The sequence below is a fragment of the Dreissena polymorpha genome, chromosome 7 (genome assembly GCF_020536995.1).
Source record: "Dreissena polymorpha isolate Duluth1 chromosome 7, UMN_Dpol_1.0, whole genome shotgun sequence".
Lineage (NCBI taxonomy): Eukaryota > Metazoa > Mollusca > Bivalvia > Myida > Dreissenidae > Dreissena > Dreissena polymorpha.
Genome location: NC_068361.1, coordinates 106,348,164 through 106,374,701, shown reverse-complemented (window position 1 = coordinate 106,374,701; position 26,538 = coordinate 106,348,164). Strand labels below are relative to the sequence as shown.

Genomic DNA, 26,538 nt, shown 5'->3' with positions numbered 1-26,538 from the left:
TGTAGACATTGAATTGAAAACAACTGTGGATGACATTAAATTAACGGCAATTAAAGCAAATGCATGAAGACAAGACTATCATTCGTAATCATCTGAGCATGATCCATAGTTATATCCTCCATCGAAGCTCCTTTTTTGTTGCAAGTGCGGTGTTAAAGGTGGCGTCCCTATGCGTATTCAATGTAAATGAATGCCACATGTATCCACAATTTTATGACATAAAGATATCTTAAGATATTATACATGTCAGTAAATGGACTTTGAGGACATTATGCAACCTTTTAATCATACTATTGAAGTTTGTGAGTGCTAATTATACACGTCGAAATCAATTCGTAAATATAGCATTGTTTTATTACAAACGATAGATTATGTTAATAGAGGCTTCTGCAAAGTATGTATACATGCATTTATTAGTTGTTTTATGAGATGTGTATATATGACATGACGTGAATATAAGAATCTTAAAATGTATTTTGGATCGATGGCAAAACGATACAGAAACACGGTATCGGTACAGGTATGTTTACTTTCGTTTCTAATGATCAATCAAATTGAAATATAATTAATACATTCACAATATGTCTGGAAATTTGGTAACCGTACGAATTCAATTTAAACATGGGTTAATGCACACTAACATAGTAATGAATTAATATAAAAAAATCTTATTATTTCTTATGTCAAGGGATCAGTATAAACAAAGGTATAAGAAATAAATCATAAGTTCGAAGTTTCCGTGTAACATTCCTGGCAAATAGCATATTAAAGTACCATGAAGCAAATATTAATTCTCATAACATTACGAATCTCTATGCTATTAACTTTTGGAAAAGAAGCTTTTCGGCCAGACTTTTAATTATTATTAAATACCGATGTTATAGAAGGGCTAAATAAATGAAACAAAACCGCTGAGAAGTTGGTGTCCCGTTTTCATGGCAACAGTCGTCTCGCCCAGGGCAATCAAACATGTCATTATTAACAAAACAAAAATTTCTATGGAACTAAGCTTGCTTTTGTTGGCAGGTTAACATATGCAAAAACTAGGAATTGGAGCTTTGTATTACTGCTCGAGTATTTCTAATGACCGTCAATGGATTGAAGACTTTGGGGTCAGAAATGTGTACATTTCAAAATTGCCAGAAATCGTTTAGCTCTAAATCATGCCCCGTTATTTAGACATGTCAATAAATGTGTCAAGTTTGTTAACAATGCTTCTGAAGAATGACAGCAAAATATAGCTTACACAGAACTTTGTGATTTTTTTAACTTCTTCATGGGGATATTCAAGTTGTATAATGACATTTTTGACAACTGCGTTTTCAGCTTGTACAAGTGACATTCCATGAAGCCAACTGTGCATTTTCTCCTGTATGTTAATTAAAGCTATACATGATCGTAGAATATCAACGGGTACACCGCATGAAACAAATGCAATAATTTTGGACCACTCAGTAAAGGCACATTAATTTTTAACTATAACTCGTTGCAAAATACATTATAAATAGAGGTATGCCGCTTTAGTCAATACATCGTGGAGGAGTGTTTTGATGTAAGGCATATTGTTAAATTTAGTCCTGAATCATAAGGCCCAAATCAGTTCACTTCACTTCATTTGCTTAGAGTCGTATGATTGGGTTACAATAATTGATTTCATCTGTAAATCATCATCTGTCCAAAACCTTCTTCAACATCAGCATATGGTACTGTGTGTCGTTTTGTTTGATGTCCAACTCATTAGGCGCATAACGACAAAACTGCAACAAAAGCTACCCAAATAGAGTAACTTTGATTTAGTGTCGATTAAAACATAATGAGTTCAAATCAACATTGAACACTATAATATTGGTTAAAAATAAAGCTGCAAGTTTTCGTTTAATAATAACATATTCAAGCTGTCCCATCAACGTCGTGATAGCGGTTGTGCATTAATCAACTAAAATACGGACTTAGATATCAGAGAAGGAAATACAAAGTGTTTACATTATAAGCGCTGGTAAAAGGTTGAACATGTGATAATAACGACATTCTAAAACAAAACAAAATACATCGTAGATTTTTAATATTTTATTTAGAAAATAAGTGCCAGTTTTTCACCGACCCATACATGCATTCACTATCCATGAAATAGTCACCAAAACAAGTACACAAGTAACGGTGGTAGACCAGAATAAACCTCTAACGAATCAACAGTCTTAAATCAACTGCCGCCTATAAAAGCAATGACCAAAGACACTAAGCGCTAAATTCATGCAAATGTTAGTCAATGAAGAAAACAAATTATTCAATCGAATTTCACTCCAAATTAATTTAAATGCTTGTCAAACATGAAATCAAATTGTTCAATCAAATTAAACGCTAGTTTGGTGGACCTACTGTCTACAATGACGTAATTCATGATTTAAGAGGTTAAGATATGCATACGTAAAGCGAATGAAGGTATCTATTTATTGCGTGACTCAAGCAGCAAAACTATTTGGCCGTTGCTATTATAAGACAACACAGAAGATGTAGTTCTGATCATCCATAAATATGAAATATGTCACAATGCATTTAAATATAATGTAGCTTTATTGTTTATGTAACCGATGAAGTATCAGGGGATGTATTCCAAAAACATCTTAAGTTAATTTGTTTATATTTTCACTCAGGTGACTTCACTTATGCTAACAACTCAACTTAGGTTATAAAATAATTTATCACATACTTTACCCTGTTTCCCATGTAATACAATCATTACATTTTTTTGTATTACACATGTGTAATACAACTATTTAAAGCATTTTCATTGGCTTAGTTTTCGTTTATTGACCAATCGCATTTTGTTATTTTGCTGAAATGACGTTGCAACGTCAAATGACGTCACAAAATGTAAACAACATTCGGGATTTATCATTATGTTTGCGTAAATATTTATTTAATTTTCTCATTTAAAAGCATGTGATAAAAAAGATCTGACACTCGTTGTCATATCATACCATATTTTATTAAACTCGTCCAGGAAAGTCGTTAGTAAGCTCGCCAAAGGCTCGCTAACTTACAACATTCCTGAACGAGTTTAATAAAATATGGTATGATATGACAACTCGTGCCAGATCCTATATATATTATCAATTCATTTGTGACACCCTTGGCAGAAACAAAAACAATATTTAATAACAAAAAGGATACTGAAAACACCCGAAACTTTTAAAGTAAGAAGCATAGGGCTATATGCAACCAATAAACAGGTCCATAAATAGTGGAATATAAAAATATAAAATATCACTTAAACTGATTCTGAAATACGACCCCTACTTCTATTGAAACCGTATTGTATTTATCATGAAATTGAGGAACATGTACAACAAATGTATGATAATCTAAATAAATAAAGTTATTTTAAACTGGACAATGTGCATATAAAGATAAAATTGTGAGAATAAATAGAACTACGCTGTTTAATTTAACAACCGATAACATGTTAAATTATAAAACAAAATGCTACACATATTTTGTCTCCACCATTCAATTTGTATTGATAATGTGTGCAGAGAGTACATAAAGACAAAGGAAACGTTAGACATTTATGAAACAAGATGATCAGCGTTTCACACAAACTCGTCAATCTCGTTTAAATTTCGTACAAATCTAAACAAAGACAAACAAAAAATCCCCATGCATTACTACGATGGCGAGCGGACGCTGAATGTCCTTCACGCACGACTGCGAATGCATTGCAGCATCTTAAATGAACATTTGTACTCGAAACACATCTCGGAAAGACTATATTGTCAATGTGGGGAGATCGAAGACACTTATCACTTTTTCTACACTTGCCCAATTTATAATGAAAAAAAGAGCAATCCTATTTGACAATATTTCTAGTTTTCAACCCATAACCTTATATCTACTTCTCTTTGTTGTCAAAGACGGATCATACGAAGACAATTCACGTATCTTCAAACATTTTCAGTCTTTCATCCGAGATAGTCATAGATTTTAACATAGCCCCATTTCAAGAACAGACCTGATCCTGCTAACAATGCCCCGCCCCGCAACTGTTTCTTTTATTATTGTAACTTTCTCAAGTCGCGATAACTCTGTCACTTTTAACTCATTCTTTATTACTCATTAATAATGCTGATGTATACAAACGTAATATCATTCTTTCACTATCTACATCATCTTACGTTTTTGTATTAATTCACCTATCCCCTTTTCAGTTCGATACTGTATATTTATTTATACTTACATTATTCGCTATTCATTGTTTCGACATTCTGTACATTGTAGCTATATGCTTAATTGTTTACGCCTTATCAGCAGCACCACCAAAGGACAGAAGAGAGACTTAGCATAAGCTTCGAGCTTTTTTCTCAATTCTGTCAACTTACACTTCGCAGTACTTTTGTTAAGCATATTTCGTTGAAAGTTGTTAGTATGTTTGTATTGTATTATATTGCTTGCATGCTGTATTAAAAGCCAAATAAATATTGTTTAAACCAATCTCGTTTTAATATTTAATGCGAATTTTATAGTGGAAAATCAAACGCCTTTGATCGCATCACGATAGCAATGGATCCCTAACTCCCGAAAATTGTGACTCATACCTTTATTATTTTTGGCATATATAGTGACTTATAATGAAACCATTTGGCCGCATTGATGCCGTTTTGAAACGAGTAAATATTTTAAGTAGATAAACAAACCGTTATTACCTCTTGGTTAATCTTAAAGAGTCTTGTTAGGTTGGTTGGAATACAAAGTAGTAATCCAGCTGCACTAAAATGAGATGATATTGCCTTCACGTGGGTTCCATTCTTTATGAGAAGAGACCATTCGTAGAACCATTCGACTCAGCAAAATTAAACATTAATAAACGTGTGGTTATTAAAAAGGTCAATTTTAATGTTAACATAGCTCCAAATCTCACCATTCGATAAGTGTTATATCATCGTTTACATGGGTGGGTCACTTTTGCCTAATCATAATATTTTACATGAACATTTAAACGAGGGCTCGAGTTTAACGACATTCCACGGTTATTTGCAAGTTCAGGGAGAGACATTGACAGATATAAAAGTAATCGTCTTGATCACGTGATCTCAAATATGGGTCGCGTTCTGACAAATCTGGGCATAATGCATGTGCGTAAAGTGTCGTCCCAGATAAGCCTGTGCAGTATGCACAGGCTAATCAGGGACGACACTTTCCGCCTAAACTTGATTTTCGGTAAGTAGGGACTTAATTGAAACTAAAAATACCTTAAAAGAGAAAAGTGTCGTCCCGGATTAGCCTGTGCGGACTGCACACGCGAATCTGGGACGACATCTTACGCACATGCATTAAGCCCAGTTTTCTCAGAACGCAGCTCAAATATGAGTAACACTCCTCTTAAATACACACCTTAAACCGAATTTGACAGCAATGTCGTCTTTTAGTGGTCACATTATAACTACGCTAGTTGTATTGTTCTTTATTATCCTTTAAATAAGTAATTATTTGGAGACAATTCGTACAATAAACAGAAAACCGTTTAAAGTTTTTAGATTTAAAGAAAAACATTTGATTCCCTTCTATCATGGCCATATTATTTGGAGACAATTCGTACAATAAACAGAAAACCGTTTAAAGTTTTTAGATTTAAAGAAAAACATTTGATTCCCTTCTATCATGGCCATATGTTATAAGGTTTTTCTAAGTATTCAGTCAGTTGGAACAACGAAAATATGTTGAATGTAATTTGAAACGGCTTCATCAAGATAAAAGGCCCCATGCGAATGGTAGAACTATAGTTAGTTGTGTCAATAATGGTATTATTGGAAGTGTTGCTTGTGGTCATATTAATCGTATTTGTAGTAAATTCACTTATATTTCTAATCATTAGCATAAAAAGCTGCCTAGTTAACTGAAGATTCTATCACACTGGACATGTGTTGCTACTCATATTAATCATATTTCATAATAAAATATTTACAATCATTGAGGGCATTCGCAAATGTGTTTTTGTAATACTGTCATACTTCTGTATCATACATGGCCACAATTACTTGTTTTTCATTTGAGGTCGTAACACAATGTGACAACGAGTTGTGTCATACATTGCTTTGGCGTGAATAAGATTAGACTTGTCAAAATTGTTAACAACTTGAGATGACACAAAACTAAAGCGTTTTCACAAGATCGGCAACGATCTCTGGACAATAATTTGATCTAGTGTTGGAAGAAACAATCTGGTAAAAAGATGACTTAAATTTTCTGTATTTTAAACAAGAAATATTAGAAAACGATGCATGTTGTCCTTCGTCGTTTCATGCAATCTGGATGCTATCATATTTGCCATACATAACTGTACTTATTAGTTTTATGAGATTAAACCCATATTGAAGAACACCAGTCACTGAATATGAAGAACGTTTTCAACTTAATCATATTAAGCTTGACGTGTAAGTTTGATATTTTTTACACATTGTTTAGTGTAAAAAAATCCGTCAAAGTATGATGAGAAATGATTACAAATTCCATTATACCATTTCCCGTTTGGCAAGCCGGTTAATAATGTTGTAATCGCGATAAGATTATAAAAATATCCAGATGGTAACGTTCAAATGAATAAAATAGGAGACGAAGAAAGTAATATGCTAAGCAGATTTTGTCATGACACCATGCATTAACATCAACTGCTACAAAACACGTATCATGACGCCATGTATTAACATCAAATGTTATACAAAACGTACATTTGTTAGGAAGAATATTGCTTTTGATTAATCAGTTTCTATACGTATCCAGTAGCATACACATATGTAATTTGTAATGAACATGGTACCTATGGAGCAGGGGTTGGTAAGTTCAAACAATAAACCTATACTCATACAATTAATTGCCGAATCGTTCACCTAAAACATTATGGAAATTGTCTCACAGATTTTTATACCAACACATACATATATGTGTGTTTATTTAACACGAAGAGAAAACACACATTTAAACTTCATAGACAACAATATCATTATTGGACAATTATTTGGTAACGTGTTATTATTCTATTCGTGGAAAGGTTACCATGTTATGTGACTTCCTGAACCCTTTCAAAAGCCCTGTCAGTCGACTTATACATGCTCAATGTTATCTGAAAACAACCTTACAGCTGTCTGTAATTGCTTCCATGATTCAACACACGCTGATAACTAATCCTGTCCACTGGTCAAATGTGATAAATGCACCAAAGTTAAAAGTGCGCATAAAAGCAATCATTGCAATCATTAATGAACTATCAATCTCTCTTGAAGTATCATCTGTTTACAAAGACGGCAATACATTTAAGTTTTGCTTTCGCGGCACGGAGATTGAAGCCGTTCACAGTTACACGTATGTTTAAATTTAATAATAATAGTACTATAAATCATAATAATTACTTCTGATGTTGACATTTACATATTTTCAGAACATCGGACCTTAATCAAATATCAAAAATAATGGCCATTATCTTTACTTACAATCGCTCTTGGATTCGACGTTTAAACAATTTTTAAATAATTTAAAAGGAAACGTAGACATGATCATATGTGTGATATTCAATAATGAAAAGCGATTAAAAATTGATTATTTGAAAGCATGTCTGTTACGGAGTTTAAACTATTCCTTAAAACACCGGAATTGCATTTGTATACATGACCGAAATTACTCAAACCATTACATGATTTAATTGACTTAATGTATACGCTTCATTATTTGTGTAACTAGTTTGCAAGGGCTGTGCAACGAAAACTCTAATAGGCTGGATTTAAACGACCGTTTGCTTAAATGGCACCTGCGACAATTCAAGCCCAAATGCACTGCCTATAAACTGCTGATGGATTATTTTCACCAGGCTGTGTATTCCGGTCCTCCGTTAAAACCCTACTGATTGACAGGTTTGCAAGTGATGGTGTGGAATTGAGTTATCGACCCCTAACCCCTATTGTCATTCTTTTTTTGTGATTCGAAGCTGTTTTGTTTCTACAAATAACATCGCTTTCCGTTTATTGTTTACCATTCAAAATAAAAACCCAAGACATTTATCGATAAAAGATGAATTTCCATTATTCTTCCACGGACTTAAATCCTATACAAAATATCAATATAAAAGTGATACGAAACTATCGTTGGTAAAAAGCAAGTTTCCCTTTGGAAAGCGAGCTGCTACCTTTGCATATACGATGAATGGCCTAGTGCGCTGTTTTTCATCCCTTGACAGTATTGTATTATTTACATTCAACTTCGAAATCCGACAGCATTTGTTTGCTATCGTAAACGTAATGTTATGACACGCTACATAGGGACATTAATGCTTATAAAAAGATATAAAGTGCACAAACAATCAAGATTTTGAAAAATTATGAATGCTGATACACACACGTTATCAAACGGGTTTAATGGAATTGTCTTGTTACTCGTGTCGCATCGCAACGTTTTATTTCTATTTTTTAATAACACCAAATACATTAAATGTTAACTAAAACACATAAATACAAATTGCAGTCACCTATTTTATTAATAAAAAGCATTAAGACATTATAAATGTCGAGCCTACGTATAAAATCATTTATTACTAGATGACCTCAGATGCTCGTGCCTACATTTGATTTGAGGAATATACATTATATTTTACATGTAACAGCTATGAGCCTTATGGTGTTTCAATATACTTATTGAATTTGTTGCAGCTTATTTTCTTTTGGTGTTTCAATATGTCCATTTTGAATATTACAGCTATTTACCTCATGGCGTTTTAATGTACTTGTTTACATATTCCCGCGTTTGGCCTTCTGGTGTTCCAATGTACATATTTTACCTGTCATATCTATTTCTCTCTGGTGTTTAGGTAGCCCAATGGTATATGTTATACGTTTTAGTCTTCTACAGCGCATGAAATACCTTGCTTTAACTCTTGCTAATGATTTTCAGAATAACAACATTTTTAACATGGCAATATGCAAGAGCACTTTTAAATAATACTCTTATTTTGATAGAGACGTCTTATGACATAATCTATAGTGTTCTACATTCTGGGCATTAAACCAAATTAGCATTCGTTTAACTTCCGTCGTCTTTGAAAACAACTAGAATTAAACTAATTTAAATCAACGCATATGAATACATCGTATACTTGACCCTGCGGTTTTCGTGGCGATATATACAAGCCGAATAGTATGACAAGTATCAACATTAAAAATAATTTCTTCAACAAATAATTGGTATTTCTCTTCTGTAACTTCCGCATTAAATTGTAAAACATCGAAACTTCAATGGAAATAAGAAAAACGAGATAAAAATAAAAATGGTGTTATTCAAAGTATAAATAACGTGTTTTTGGTTTGTTTATGATAGGCATTATTTAAGGTGCCCAGCAAGGCAACTACTGTTTGCAACTGCTATACTTATTTCTTGATAAAATATATATAAAAACATGCTCACATGTCACATGACATATAATAATTATTTCGAGGACAGGTCAGTGACTTGCGTATATCTGGTGTTTAAAACATAACATGCAAGGCGTAATAATTGGAAATGACTTTTTTATTGTGGTATCCTGTCTTTGAAAGTGTAACAGCAATGTAATATAAAACATTATAAACTCATAAAAATATCTTGCAAATGTTGATTTCAGCGTATAAATGATGTGTTTTATATTTAAATCGTTAAATATACATGATGAGCACAAATAGGTAGTGTCATTATGTATTTCAGAAAACTTAAATAAAATAACATCGCATACGCTACATCATTTCAGTTCTTGTCAATATGACAACATTATAATTTACACAGGATTGTACAAGCTTTGTTGATGTTGTGTTATTTTGTTTCACTGTCTGTTTCTGGTAGAAACCACAAATTCGATATTCGGCGTACACAATAATTTATGTAAAACGTGAAAACAACAAACACAATACTACTTTTCTACAAGAGCGATATTAATCAATGTGCTACAGATAGGGTTTCGCATGGAAGGATGTAGATTTGGCTTAGATTTGTCGACTTCATCATTATGCTACGAGGACACAAACTGATAAACCATTTTAACTTACTTAATGTATACGTATAAATATGGTCGAAAAAAACAACGTCATAAAATCGTTTATTTTGTTCGTGGTGGAATGAAATGAAAGCTTAAAGCATAATTGTTTACATTCCAGACTGGAAAGATGCTTTAAATATTCATGAAAACTGATCCAACGTTGACAACCAAGCATCAGGACCACTTGACGAATGTCGTTGTTTATCACAAGTAACAATTATACACATTTTCTAAATAGAAGAACATTAAATATTAGTTAGTTAAATCGATTTAGTACGAGAAAGCATAATAAAATCGATGAGTTGAACACACATATGAATATAAGGCATGATTCATTGTTGAATTTACCATCGTCTTCGATACCGTGTCGTCGTTTGCTTCCTTTTGGGCGCGCACTGATAGTTCATGAAACACAACTTAACGTATTCCACATGTTTTAACATTCATTTTCACTCATACATCTTTTGATACGTTATATGGCTATATTGTGGAAACAATGTAATTTTTATAACTGCGGTTTCCGATTGTATTACTTAAAATGCAAGTCCAAACGTGCATTTTATAGTTTATTATCAACCAAAGTAATCGAAGATTATAGTATAGCAAAGAAGAACTTGAAATGAAATTCCAGAATATTTGCATGCTGGAAAACCTTGTTCACCTCGGCTATTATTTAATACAAATATAATTTCCTGATCGTATGTTTTGATTAAAAGAATGCTTGTTGTAGCATTATGTAGCCTAACGTTCTGATGCAGGCCGTAACCAACCTTGTGTGAATCAGTGCAACCAAATCATAATAATAGCAAGCATATAACCTACGAGTCAATACAAACAACATTAAATGACGGTATTCAGGAAAATGGTTTCCATTGAGATACTCGAGGATTTTGACGAAGTTGAAATTTCCCTCAGGAAAACGAAAGAAACATACTTGCTGAAACTTCGGACTTATATTTTTATCCATGAAGACTCCTAGCATTAAACGTATTTTCAAAATGTAGTGTGTGGGTTATAAAATTAGGACACATGTATACTAAATCATAAATTAAATGTGAAAATATCGTTAGCGAAATAGCCTCATTAATAAATGTTCAAACTACATGAAGACGCACACTTTCGTTGTGCAATACTGATTTCCGTTTACTAATATGTATGTCTAACGGTACAAGATCCCTCTGTCACATACTCAGACAAAGTTAAATACATTCGTGCGTAAAATGATCGAAACACTGCGGTCATGAATTCGTCCTACAGTAGTTGCCTTAGATGGCACCGTAAACAATAGCATATGTAAGCATTATGGCGCTCTTAAACAAACACAGACTAAAAGTATTTAAATAGTAACATGTATATAGACCACCTAGGTTTTTATCTTTCATTGAAATGTTTATTTTGTATTCATCAGCAGTGAGCTAACCGACAAGTTAACAAGTTCCAATCAAGATAGTTAGCACTTGGTTCTTATAATATCCATCATTTAAAACACATTGGTAATCAAACCTTATCACTAAAAAAAATGGGACACAATCTATCTCGTTCTATCTATCGTGCCCAATATGTAAAAATGATGAGTCCCAATAATTATTAGTTTGAAAATCATGTGTAACTTTTAGTGATTTGAGGTCGTCGCAGATATTCCAATTGAATAGCGATAAATGCAGATGTATTACTTGTGTTTGTTCATGTTATAGGTATCTTTCGTTTTAACCGAACAAACTAAATTATTACTTAAGTTTTATGGACATAAATTTAAATTACATCATAACATGCACTCTATAAATTACATCATTGCATTCACTCCTTAAGTAATAAAACTGAAGACACATGCGTGAATACAATGCAGTCATTAAGTGTGCTCATATTAACATAACTAAACGACCTCAGGTGATATATCATTTTATAGTTACATTTGCAAAACCTTCATAAGCAACACCTGAGATTCAAGATAAGACAATTCATTTCATAATTAAAGGCTAATAAAAATGTGAATGATACGTTCTTCGTAAAATTTAGAAAATGAAAAAGTACATGAAATTCGTTTTCAATGACAAACGTATTTTCTTCATTTAGACAATGAGTACAATGTCTAAGATCATGCTCTTTGCCAAGATGTCGTCCAGTTTCATTAAGAAACTCGTTGTTGAAACATCCTTATTTTGCAATGGTTTTCCTATCATAGAATGGTATTTTAAACGAAAGATATGTTTCTGGTTCAAGAAATTATTTTATATATTCGATATAGTTTACATCTAGTTGAGTCGAATAAACTCCCTGACCATTTTTTGCGTGTTACCAACATAAATAAACCCAGACATAACCACATCCATAATTAAACAATATATTTATAAAAGAAGTGGTGCAATTTGTCTTTCTGATTTCTTCCTGGCGTGTCAACATCTTGTAATAGTTTTTAGATGTCAAAAATAAGTTTACACCAGTGTTGAACACATTTGAAATTATATGCTACACATAGTTCTAATATTACCAACCTCCCCTAGAGCCATGCAATCGTTGGTTGGCCTATTCAAACCAATACAATCTTTGCAAAATTGAGCCTGAACTTCAGAAAATGTATGACCCCAAAGTTCAGCCTAGTATATAAGGATCGGCTTTACCATTGAATTAAAAATGTAAAATACTTTTGAACGTCGAATTTCACATAATAGCCTTGGTAACTTTATGGCATTAATATATTTTTAGATTGCATTTCCAACTTAGCTTTAGCCTTGGACCAACTTAACTAAAGAGTAAACAGTTCACCAATGTACTTGTACACCGATGCAAACATTTACACGGTTTCCATAACACGGTTTCAAATTACCGCAAGAGGACACCATTTCTAAATACTATTATTTCGGTTTTCTTTTCATTTACAGTCATGCCACGTGTTTGGAAAAAACTCAAAAATACTATTTAATTGACGATGTAGTTTAACTGCGGTTCCAGAGCAACTCGCAAAATCGTCGGCAAATAATATACATTGTATATTTGGTATATCGTCAGTAATGAAAATCCCTTGATGTTCCCGGTTATGACACGCAAGTAACTCCGTAAATGTAAGTACATTGAGCTCATATAGTTTTCCTTTTAAACCTATTTTTGCATTATGTCAAATAGATTATAGTGCAATATCCCATCATAGGCCTTTTGAAAATCGGACATAAAACCTTCCGCGCGATTTAGTTATATATTTGTGTACCATGCTTTGCAATACGAATATGTTATCAATTGTAGAATAACCTTATGGTTAATTCTTCGGACCAAGTACGCAGTCGTGAATTGATAATATTTCTAAACAGTTTAATATACATTACATTTTTCAAAGAAATACCTCTCTAATTTGTCGGTTCCAGTTAAGAACCGCATTTGGTAATGAAACAATAATTATTTCGCTGCACATGTCAGGAAATACTTCTGTATTAAGAATATGATTAAAAAGCGAGCATATTACTGGACATTTAAAATTAGCGATGTATTTATACAACTCTGAACATATACCATCAAACACCTGCACCCTTCCCATTTTGAAGTGTTAAATACATATTAATTATTACATCGCGTGTAATATGAATCTTAAGAACTAAATCACTTTCAGGTAATGTAGATTTTTCAGAAGTTTTATTCAAAAGCAAATTTTCTCGAAATAATAATTAATTAAATAATTTAACCAATCACTGTGTTAGATTTGTTGCTGATAATTAGAATGTGAAGATTGTTTAAAAGTTACAATTTGTATTGTTTGCCAAAATAAACGTGTATTACTACGCGCTTCGCATAGGATATTTCTAATTGGAAATTATCCTTCTTGCCTTTAAACATCACTTTTTGTCGTTTAAGTAAATTTGCAAATCCTCCCTTGAGCGTGTGAAACGAAATTTGTTCAAAGCGTTATATTTACAATATTTCAAAATATGAAATACATTATCCCACCATGGTTTATATTGGCGTTAATAAACGTTACGTCGTTTGGTTCTATTATAGAATTTCATGTTATTGTGGCAGATTTATCAAGTGCTACCGGGTTTATATCTAAAGAAATTTGATGGAAAATATCATCCTTGTACGTATTATACATATTTACAAAAGCCTTAACAAAAATATTCCTAAGCTCATCATTTCAATGTAATTTTATCAAGTTAAATATAATCATCAGTGATGTTATTGTGAATGCACATAGACGAGGGTAATTCAGCATTCGTGTTGCTATTTTTTCTATAAACAATCTTATTAGCGCAAATAGGGATAATCATATTCATCAATGGATAGAATATGAATCATTAAACAAATTGAAATAAATCAGTTGAATAATATGATAATCAACTAAACTCACCATCTGGGTCACCATATACAGACCCATTGAGTATATGATAACATACACTCGACTGATATTTGCAAGACCTTCATATACAATATATTGTATACGGCCATTCGGTTCGCGCTGATAATTTCTAGACGACATCAGGTGCTAATTCAACATTTGACTGTTTCAACGTTAACAGTGGTCAACACTATGGGAATACAAATTAAGTAAGCTATATTTGTAATTGTATGTATATTGGATCTCTTAAACATACTTCAGAGACAGTTGACATTTCTCCGAGACGAATGTACACAATAATCAAAAACAAAACAAATACCATTTCAACATAAATATATGTTTATGTCCCCACCACTATAGTGGGGGGACGATATTGTTTTTGCCCTGTCTGTTGGTTTGTTTGTGTGTTTGTTTTTTTTCTCCAACTTTAACATTTGCAAAGAAACTTTGCAATATTGAAGGATAGCAACTTGCTATTTGTCATGCATGTGTTATCTCATGGAGCTGCAAAATTTGAGTGGTGAAAGGTCAAGGTCCATCCTTAAAGGTCAAATGGTCAAATATATATCTTTCAATGCGGCGCATAAGGGATACATAGTGTTTCTGAATTACACATATCTTGTTTAATTTTATCAAAATGATTTTGAATTTAATATAATATATATATATATATATATATATATATATATATATTTATATATAGGAGAGAGAGAGGAGAAGAGAAGAGAGAGAGAGAGAGAGAAGACGAGAGAAGATGCGCCCTCTCAGAGCGATCTATAGACTCGCGAGATATGCGCGAGAGAGAGAAGAGAGTCTAGATAGAGACTAGAGGAAGAGATAGCGAGTAGAGAGAGCGAGATGATTGGGATTCATTCAGTTTTGCGATATCTTGTCGATACTAGATACATACTGGCGTCAACTGAAGCGTGTATGTTAATTCTTTAATATCGTCTACACCCTCATACAATTATAACTAATTATAACTACGCATTAGCTTATTCAAAGTACCCTTTTTATCTCAATGTTTTTGTGTAAAATGCAAACACGATATTGGATTGTATACAGCGAATCTTGAACAAACTGACGAATACCGTAAGCGAAAGATTAATTTTAAAAACTGAAAATACACTTCTTCATAAGAGATCATTATAAATTTCACTTCCTTTACATGTATCTATTTTAATTCATCTTATCTAAGACTGAATATTAAAGATGCCAAAAAGATAACCCAGCATCTGAAATATGACAACGCTTTGACCACCTGGACATAAAACTTTCATAAACATGTGTGATCGCCATAAAAATGTTCTAAACCGCTAACACTGTTTTTCAATGAATAAGAAAACTGCTATCCACATGTGATTACTACCACGAAGAACTGATTTCGAGGTCTCTTGACAACATTATTAACTGATGATTATAAAAAAGCATTTGTTATTTTAAGTTGTTTAGAATCATTTCTGTATGACCCACAACGGACAATCGAGGATTTGCAAGCATTATGATCCGCAACATATCGCGCAGTGCTCCCTGCTTAAAGACATATTCATTCTCCGATTATTTCGATTTTTTAAACCCCATCATATTTTAGTCTATCGCAATCACATTTCTCGATGAATTCGGTCATAACAAATGACTTAAATGTCCAATGAGCAAACGTTCATGTGCGAAATCAGAGGTGAAGCGCGACAAAGTTCATTCCAACTCGAAAACAATAACTAACTAGTGCTCTGCTTGGTCCCACCCGCAGTGGGTCCACGACAAAGCCTTTGTCCTTCGAAAAACGAAGAGAAGCTCAAACGCAAACACGTTTATATGAAATGTTTTAGCATACCAAACTGTAGTGTAAGATGTTACATGCTCTAAATGAGTCGCATCCACAGATATCAATCAAACTGAAATTACGCAACATTATATCGATTTAAGTTATTTTATTTCAGAATACACGTGGTAATATAAAACAACAATCTTTTGTATTGAGTACGGAGATCCAAAGGACTTCACCGGCCCTAAACTTAAAGTAACTTGTTCAAAGATTGAGCTTTTTTTCAGAATGCCAGGAACTACCTTAAATTGCTGGATTGTTACGACTAAATTGTAGAGCAAAATTATTATAAGAAGAATATAATTTTAAAAAGGAAGAAACAAAAACGAAATCCGTTTGTTCCCGGCGTGGCTCCAACCAGTTTCTGTTGCTTTAAATCACTAATAGCCAATCAGTTCGACCATCCATACTATCAAATACCGTTAGACATTTTATAATTGATTGAATCGACCCACGTGTTGTTACAAAATTTAACGAAAACCACAAATTCATTTGAAACATCATCCAAAATATTCCACTTTTCGCGTTTTTAACGCTTTATAATTTTATCAATTTCAAATAATGCTTATTAATAAACGAAGCATTATGTTCAATATAATTATGCGTCTTTAGTGTTCGTTTGCTTTTTGATTTTGTGACAAAGAGATGCAAAATTATCTTATTGACATGTAAAAGTCCCTTTAAGCATTATTTAGTACGTAGAAAGTGTTGCGAAATCCTTTGAACAGTTGTCAAACTTAAAACACAATTAAATGCACTTTAAATATAGCTTATTAATTTAGCAACAAACGAATTAAAAGGGCATTACAATGTAAATATTGAAATTCATTATATTGCCCACCGAGGTCAGCGTTTCGGAAAAAAAATGTTTTCATAATTAATTTATGTTTTTGCTTAATGTTTTTTCCTAATGTTTGAGATGTTTACGTATACCCATCCTGTTTTTGAAAGGATCGCCGACATAGAGCTGTAACATTAGCACACCATGACAGGACGATAACTATTTCTTTAAATAACAAGAGATGTGTTTGTCAGAAACACAATGCCCACTATTGCGCCGCTTTGTAATAAAATTTCAATATATCATTTGGCAGGCTTAGAAATTATCTCCCTTTCAAAGCTTATTTCTTCCCTTGGATTGTACTTTTTGACTTTTTACCTTGAAGGATGACCTTGACCTTGACCTTTCACCACTCAAAATGTGCAGCTTCACGACTTACACATGCATGCCAAATATCAAGTTGCTATAATCAATATTAAAAAAAGTATGACCAAAATTTAACGAAAGTTACAGTTTTAGGAAAGAAAAATACAATGATATTTGACCTTAGACCTTGAAGGATGACCTTGACCTTGACTTTTCACTACTTAAGATGTGCAGCTCCATGAGATACACATGCATCCCAAATATGAAGTTGCTATCTTTAATATTGCGATAGTTATCAAACTTTAACCAAGGTTAAAGTTTTGGGACAGAATGACAGACAGACAGGCCAAAAACAATATGCCCCCGATCATTCGATCCGGGGGCATACAAATTATTAGAAAACAGCCACGCACAGTTTTATCACGAAACTAAACAAAAACGGGACCGTCACAGGCGAAATAAAACAATTTGTGACAGTAATTGGAGCCCGAACCCATTTTGAGCTGTATAATGTTAGTCATGTTACTGAGTGAATGCCATTCATTTACGTGTTTATTCGTGAACAAAATGTTTACTTAAACAAGTAAAAGAGTGGGGGTGCTACTTGCCTGGAAATAAGAAATCTATGCGACATTTTTGAAAAGAAGAAATAATATGTTAGAATGTGAACCTAGGTAAGATTTGTTGACTCTAGTCTTGTTTGACACAAAAGTTTATATTTTGTGTATTTACATATATCTATATATAAATTTTTGTAATCATATAGTCGAATATACCAGTCATATAATCGATGTTTGTTCCTTGTAGAATAAAATAACAAGCGAAAACGATTCAATCAATGCAATTACTTGATCGAAGAAATTCTTGTAAATGAAAAGAGAACAAATACAATCATGTCAACCACACAGCGAGTGTCAAATTCTGTTGATGGTTGACACGAAAGACAAATAACAGTGGTAAAAATTTCTACATTTGTAGACATTGAATTGAAACAACTGTGGATGACATTAAACTAACGGCAATTAAAACAAATGTATGAAGATCAAGACTATTATTCTTAATCATCTGAGCATGATCCATTGCTTATATCCTCCATCGAAGCTCCTTCTTGTTGCAAGTGCGGTGTTAAAGGTTGCGTCCCTGTGCGTATTCAATGTCAATGAATGCCACATGTATCCACAATTTTATGACATAAAGATATATTACGATAGTACAAATGTCAGTAAATGGACTTTGTGGACATTATGCAACCTTTTAAGTATAATATTGAATTATACACGTCGTAATCAATTCGTAAACATAGCATTGTTTTATAACAAACAATAGATTATGTTAATACAGCCTTCTGCAAAGTATGTATACATGCATTTATTGGTTGTTTTATGAGATGTGTATATATGACATCACGTGAATATGAGAATCTTTACATGTATTTTGTATCGATGGCAAAACGATACAGATACACGGTATTGGTACAGGTATGTTTACTTTCGTTTCTTATGATCAATTAAATTGAAATATGATTAATATATTCACAATATGTCTGGAAATTTGGTAACCGTACGAATTCAATTGAAACATGGATTGAATGCACACTTACATATTTATAAATTAATAAAAAAATCTTCTTCTTATTACTTATGTCAAGGGATCAGTAATAAACAAAGTTATAAGAAATAACTTATAAGTTCGCAGTGTACGTGTAACATTCCTGGCAAATAGCATATTAAAGTAACCATGAAGCAAATATTTATTCTAATAACATTACGAATCTCTGTGCTTTTAACTTTCGAGAAAGAAGCTTTTCTGCCAGACTTTTAATTATTATAAAATACCGATGCTATAGACGGGCTAAATTAATGAAACAAAACCGCTGAGAAGTTGGTGTCCCGTTCTCATGGCAACCGTCGTCTCGCCTATGGCAATCAAGCACGTCATTACTAGCAAAGCACACATTTCTATGGAACTAAGCTTGATTTTGTTGGCAGGTTATCAGATGCCAAAACAAGAATTTGGAGCTTTGTATGACTGCTCGTGTATTTCTCATAACCGTCACTGGATTGAAGACTTTGGGGTCAGGAATGTGTACATTTCAAAATTGCCAGAAATCGGTTAGCCCTTAATCATGCCCCCTCCTTTAGACATAAAGATGTCGAGTATGTTTAAAATGCTACTTGAGAATGACAGCAAAACATAGCTTATAAAGAATTTGTTTACCTTTGAACTTCCTCGAGAGGATATTCAATTTGTATAATGACATATTTGACAACTGCTTTTTTAGCTTTTACAAGTGACAATACCATAAAGCCAACTGTGAATTGTATTCTGTACTTTTTAATTAAAGCTATACATGATTGTAGAATAGCAACATGTACACGCTTGAAACAAATGCAATCATAGTGGACCACACAGTAAAGGCAAATTAATTTTTAGTTATATATCGTTGCACACTGCATTCAAATATAGAGGATTGTCGCTTTAGTCTATACTTCGTGGTGGAGCGTTTTGAAGTAATGCACTTTGTTAAATTTAGTCCTAAATCATAAGGCCCAAATCAGTTCACTTCACTTCATTTGCTTAGAGTCGTGTGATTGGGTTACAATAATTTATTTAAGCTGTAAATAATCATCTGTCAAAAACCTTATTCAAAGATCAGCACATGGTAATGCGTGTGTGTCCTTTTGATTGATGTCCAACTCATCAGGAGCAAAACGACAAGGCGGCAACAAAAGCTACCCAGAGAGAGTAACTTTGTTTCAGTGTCGATTAAAACACAATGAGATCTTATCAACATTATGATTTATAATATTGTTTATAAAAGCTGCAATATTTTCGTTTAACAATAACAAATTTAAGCTGCCCCATCACCGTCGTGTTGTGGCTGTGCATTAATCAACCCAAATACTTAGACTTAGATATCAGATAAGGAAATACCAATGGTATAAATGATAATCGCTGGTAACAGGTTGAAAACATGTGCTTATAACGGCATTTGAAAACACACAAAAAATGGTAGATTTTTAATATTTTATTTAGAAAATAAGTGCCAGTTTTTCACCGACCCATACATGCATTCACTATCCATGAAATGATCACCAAAAAAAGTACACAAGTAACGGTGGTAGACAAGAATAAACCTCTAACGTATCAACAGGCTTGAAACAACTGCCGCCTATAAAAGCAATGACCAAACACACTAAGCGCTAAATGTATGCAAATGTTATTCGATGAAGGCAACAAATTATTTAATCGAATTTCACTCCAAATTAATTAAAATGCTTGTCAAACATGAAATCAAATTGTTCTATCTAATTAAACGCTTGTTTGGTGGGCGTCGCACGGTCTACAGTGACGTAATTCAGGATTTAAGAGGTTAAGATATGCATAAGTAAAGCGAATGAAGGAATCTATCTATTGAGTGATTCAAGCCGAAGAGCTTTTTGGCCGTTGCTATTATAAGACAACAAAGAAGATGTAGTTCTGATCATCTATAAATAGGAAATATGTCACAATGCAATAAAACATAATCGAGCTTCATTGTTTACGTAACCGTATCAGGGGTGTATTCCAAAAACATCTTAAGTTAATTTGTTTACATTTTCAATCAGGTGACTTAACTTATGTTAACAACTCAACTTTGGTTATAAAATTATATATTATCGATTGATGTGTGACACCTTTGGCAGATACAAAAAAAACAATATTTAATAACACAAATGATACTGGATACATCCGAAACTTTTAAAGTAAGAATTTTAGGGCTATGTGCAACCAATAAACAGGTAAATAAAGAGTGGAATCTCAAGTCATAAAATATCACTTAAAATGATTCTGAAATACGACCCCTAGCATAAACAAGTTCTATTGAAATCGTATTGTATTTATCATGAAATTATGGAACATGTACAACAAATGTATGATAATCTAAATAAAGAAATTTCTATTAAACTGGAAAAATGTGCATATGAAGATAAAATTGTGAGAACGAATAGAACTACGCTGTTTTATTTAACAACTGATAACATTATTAAATTATACAATAAAATGCGTCACATATTTTGTCTCCATCATTCACATGTTGATAATAATTTGATATACGTGCATGCAGTTTATTAAGACAAAACAAAGGAAGTATAGACGTATATAAAACAGTATGCACGTTTTCTACGATATGCATATTTTCTGTTTATGAAGATGTAATCGCTTGGCATTTCTCGTAAAACGTGTTGTAATGCTTTTACAATATCTTAACGTATAGATGTCGTTGTATGATAACATGCATATAATAATGATACAAAAAAGGATATCATGTTAATGGTTGTTGTCTGGAAAACACCTGATATTAGTCACGGACATATCCGCGGAAGCATAAAGTGAAAGTAAAATGAATTATACAAGTAATGCAATGTTGATTTACCTATATATGCCACGTATCATATTACAGATTAAGTTACGTGATTCAAAAACTGTAATTTCCGGTCACATGATCTTAAACAATTAGATGTAGCTTGTTATAACTTTTCCATGACAATCACCGTGTAATATCGTTTCACAATATATGTACAAATCATGCCCCCCTGTGATATTCGCAAGATCACGTGATCACATATTCGCATGACCAGTACAAGCCATTTGACCTCACACGTGATCCGAACATACACTCACGTGACATCACACTGTCTTATTAAATAGGACTTTTATTCCTCAATGAACTCATATTATCCAACTACAACGTAATTTCAAATGACTTTAAATATGACCCTAGCAAACAAAAACACGATTTCAAACAACTTCAAATTTGACCCTAACAAACAGTCACGTGATTTCAAATGCACTCGTATTACCCGCACAACCAGCCATGCTTCGTTAGTTTTGGGAAGTTCACAACCTTGGGAAACACAACATGATGTATAATCCATCGTACAGAATGTCAACTTACAACAATAACGTTACCATGACTACCGAGTATCACAACAGTCACGTTACAATACGCCCTAAATCTAAAGGGACAACCATTATCTAATCTAGGTTAATAATGTATTAAGTAAATATTCATTAAAGCCTACGTAGCTGTAAAGTATGTTTTTACGAGTTATACCATTATTCATTCGGAGATGCAGACGGTTTTAAGGTCAACGCAAAATAAGCCATTGAAAAGAATAGCGCTTACGTATATTTAATATAGTTTTCGGACATGCGTTTTTCGAGAACGGATATGCATATTTTTATAATGGAAAAGCGTTTGTCTGTGTGTGCTTTTTTTGGTTTTAGACAACAATCGACAATTGATTATTAAATATTAAAACTACATTCACAAAGCTCATCAAATAAGATTTGATGCCAGAAAATATCAGTGCAGTTGTAATTGTAAGAATAACAAATGCGTGCAAAGTTTAACACATAATAATATAAATAACATACTATTTACACATTATGTAATACATAAAATCACTATACACGTATGTAAGTTAAATGTACATAACTCACTAAGCCAATCAATGTGACCGATGTGTTTTATTCATGTAATTAGAAATGCTAGTCCCCAACAACTTTAAATAATAGTATGTATACTATAAACCATGATGAAAATAGAGGCAAAGACAATCGCCGGAAAATGTTAACTATTAAACCAGCGATGCGACAAACAAAATCGTCGCTTAAGTCAGCTTTAAAACACAAACCGTTGTTTTTAATATGTATTTCAATAAACGCTAGATTTACATTGTACGCACAATTAACTTTGACGTCACAAGTATAGTATAGCTGGTTTAGTGAAACATATAACTGTAAAACATAATTATATATACTAATTGTCATTATATGTAAAACTACTACTGAATAGTAAGCACACGATTTTGTACATAACACAATGGAATATTGCCACGTATCTGTCCGTGTCAGTTTCTCTTAAGTTTCGCAGATTCACGTCCAATAAGATATGACGTTAATGACGACATCAAAATGCCTCCTCTTTGCCTGTTTCTAGAAGACACGACACCGATGACGTCATTGGAAAATCAAACATAGCGCTGTCAGCATCTTTTGCCAATAGTAACACATTTATCTACATCATTAGTGTTACTGTCCTCAGGTGATTTGTTGATTGCCACCATGCCAGACAAAAGTGACGTCACAAACATCCGAACTTCACTAAGCCAGTTTAAAATAGAGCCGTTCGTCCCGAGATTTATGCTATGCACAAAGCACAAAATCACGTACAACTACTAATTAGACATGCGATACCAATTTATTTAACTAACATGATCTAGATTATCATGTCTGGGATCGTACCCCATATTTTTCCTACACAAAAACATATTGATTTCTCTGAACGACGGTCGCTCGCTCTCCTGTCGGTTCCAGCACTCGCACATAAGGTCGTAAATCTCCTTGGGGCAGTTTGGAGGGTGGGAAGAGGACCACGTGCTCATTGTCGTTACGGTAGTAATGTCCGGCGTTCGAAATCACTTCTTCGTCCGTCATGCCTTCGAACGGCTGCTCACGCGCAAATGTAAGTATTTCCCAAAGCGTCACCGCGAATGACCATACGTCGCTTTTAGTTGTGAACTTGCCCTGAAATAAGATGAGATAAATATATAACACATTTATGACTGTGAGCCTTGTTCTGAGCAAACTGTGCTTAATGCATGTGCGTAAGTGTCATCCCAGATTAGCCTGTGCAGTCCGCATAGGCTAATCAGGGACGAAACTTTCCGCCTAAACTTGATTTTCGGTAAGGAGGGACTTCCTTGAAACTAAAAATGCCATAAAAGCGGAAAGTGTCGTCCCTGATTAGCCAGTGCGGACTGCACAGGCTATTCTGTGATGACACTTTACGCACATGCATAAAGCCCAGTTTTCTCAGAACACGACTCACTGTATTCGTGTTTAATATGGACTTAATTGATTGACAGCACGCGGACGGCACGCGCTAGCATATTTCAATGGACGTTATTTGATTGGTGATTTGAGATGACGATGAATGATGATGAGTCGATATTTTTAGAGTTCACAAGAAAAAGGGTAAACATTGTTCAAAAGATGGATGCAACACATGCTAAAATAAAATTTCGTAACACATTCCGAGTATATAAGAATAGAAAATAGAAAAAGACTCATTTGTCAGACTATATGCACACCCATGCCTTATTTGATTACCAATAAACATTAATAGAACAAAAACTGCATATACATAGATAAACACATACAAATGACGATTTACTTTATATTCAAATTGGTATGCAAATGTTCTGCGAAAAATAGAAAAAACGCAATCGAGAAACGCAACTCAAAAATATCATTTATTCATTAAGTCATTCAATATGCATTACGTTTATTTCGAATATAAACATCAAAGAAACACTACTGAGACCGCTTACACGACATTGGTTTAGTCAAATGCGAATGTCATTCCGACGTTTAAGACATGTTTTATTCGTTTAGGGGATTTAAAAGCGCGTATGCATATAAATGCATATTAAAAATTAATCAACAGTGCAGTTTGTTAGAAATTTACTAAAAGACGAGTCTAAAAGAAATTTGCTGAAGATAAGTGTACGTTATTCCTATCCACTTACAACCGCGTTGCATTTCTTAACTAAGGATATCTTCTGTGCTTTAGTATGCCAATTTATCGTTTTCCCTTTTGTCTGTGTAATTTTTTCATAAAAAATAAAATCAATATAACCAACTTCAAGATCATTTCGCGACGCAAACAAATCCCTATTTTTTTATTTATGCCAACGCAGCCTTCTTCAATCGTCCTTGGATAGCTAGACAGCACATCATCATACACGTAAAGACGCCTGATATGGCCTTATTGCTTTCAGTGGACCAATTAGAACCAGTACTAGGTGTCTTTTGGGTCGATGTTAAGAACGCTTCCAAAATGAGTATCGAACCAGCGACCTCCCAGTCACCAGTCATACGATACGCCACGGCGACCTGCGTTTTGCAATAGCGTACCAGAAGGATCGACTCCCAGCCCACCAATTATATTTATATAATAAGCAAAACGGTGATTCAGACGAAGTTGCTCGAGCGCACGGGATGCGTTTCGATATAGCGTACCAGTAGGATCGACTCCCAACCCATCCAGCGTATCGGCAGGACGGCGCGTCCCTCAATCCGGTAGTAGTCGGCGCTGTAGAGACTCCGGCTCATTCCGAAGTCGGATATCTTAATGGTGCAGAAGGGGCCTACGAGGCAGTTCCGGGTGGCGAGGTCGCGATGCACCATGTTCAGAGACTCCAGGTACTTCATACCGGAGGCTATCTGAGAGGCCATGTACACCAGGCAACCGTAGCTGGAATGAGTGAATCAGAAAATTTATGTTCGCGGTTTGTGCAATCGTTTATAATATTATATAGGACATCATGACTGTTCAGGAAACCAAAATTGACGTGTATCAAAGTATGGGAGCGAATCTGTATAACTTAGTTAAGTATAGATAAATTTAAGAAATGATTTAAAGATTAAATCTCACAAGATGTATGTATGGATGGATCTCTTGATGTTTTAAACACATATTATTATATTAAAATCAAGACGTCGGCGACAGTTTATACACAAAGAAGTTTTCTTATATTTCAAGTTTGTAATAGACAAATGCATACTTTTCTAACACGATACTCGCTCAATTTTCTGTTTAGAACTCATTCACATTTGTAAACGTCCCAAAATACCTTTCAAACAAGAGATGCGTTTGTCAGAAACACAATGCCCCCTATTGCGCCGCTTTGAAGCCATAAATTTGACCTTTGACCTTGAAGGATGACCTTGACCTTGACCTTTCACCGACTCAAAATTTGCAGCTCCATGAGATACACATGCATACTATAGCCAAATATCAAGTTGTTATCTTCAATATTGCAAGAGTTATGAAGAAGGTTAAAGTTTGGGTTAAAGTTTTTGAATTTGTTTTTGTAACCTTTAACCTTGAAGGATGACCTTGACCTTAACCTTTCACCACTCAAAATGCGCAGCTCCATGAGATTTGATTTGATTTGATTTGATTTGATACACATGCATGCCAAATATCAAGTTGCTATCTTCAATATTGCAAAAGTTATAACCAAGGTTAAAGTTTTGGTAAAAGTTTTGGAACACACACACACACACACACATATAATGACAGACAGGCCAAAAACAATATACCCCCGATCTTTCGATCCGGGGGCATAAAAATCCCGATAGCTGCA

At 33.6% G+C, this 26,538-nt stretch overlaps 1 protein-coding gene across 1 annotated transcript in view; it reads right to left on the bottom strand.

Annotated features, from left to right (window-relative positions):
* Positions 1-20,351: 20,351 nt before the first annotated feature.
* Positions 20,352-26,538, bottom strand: part of LOC127838456 (discoidin domain-containing receptor 2-like) — an 81,976-nt gene continuing 75,789 nt past the window's right edge. Inside the window, 3 exon segments of the mRNA XM_052366244.1 lie at positions 20,352-23,751; positions 23,753-23,911; positions 25,409-25,643. Of these exon segments, the coding sequence (XP_052222204.1) occupies positions 23,590-23,751; positions 23,753-23,911; positions 25,409-25,643 (556 nt within the window). The 3' untranslated portion in view covers positions 20,352-23,589.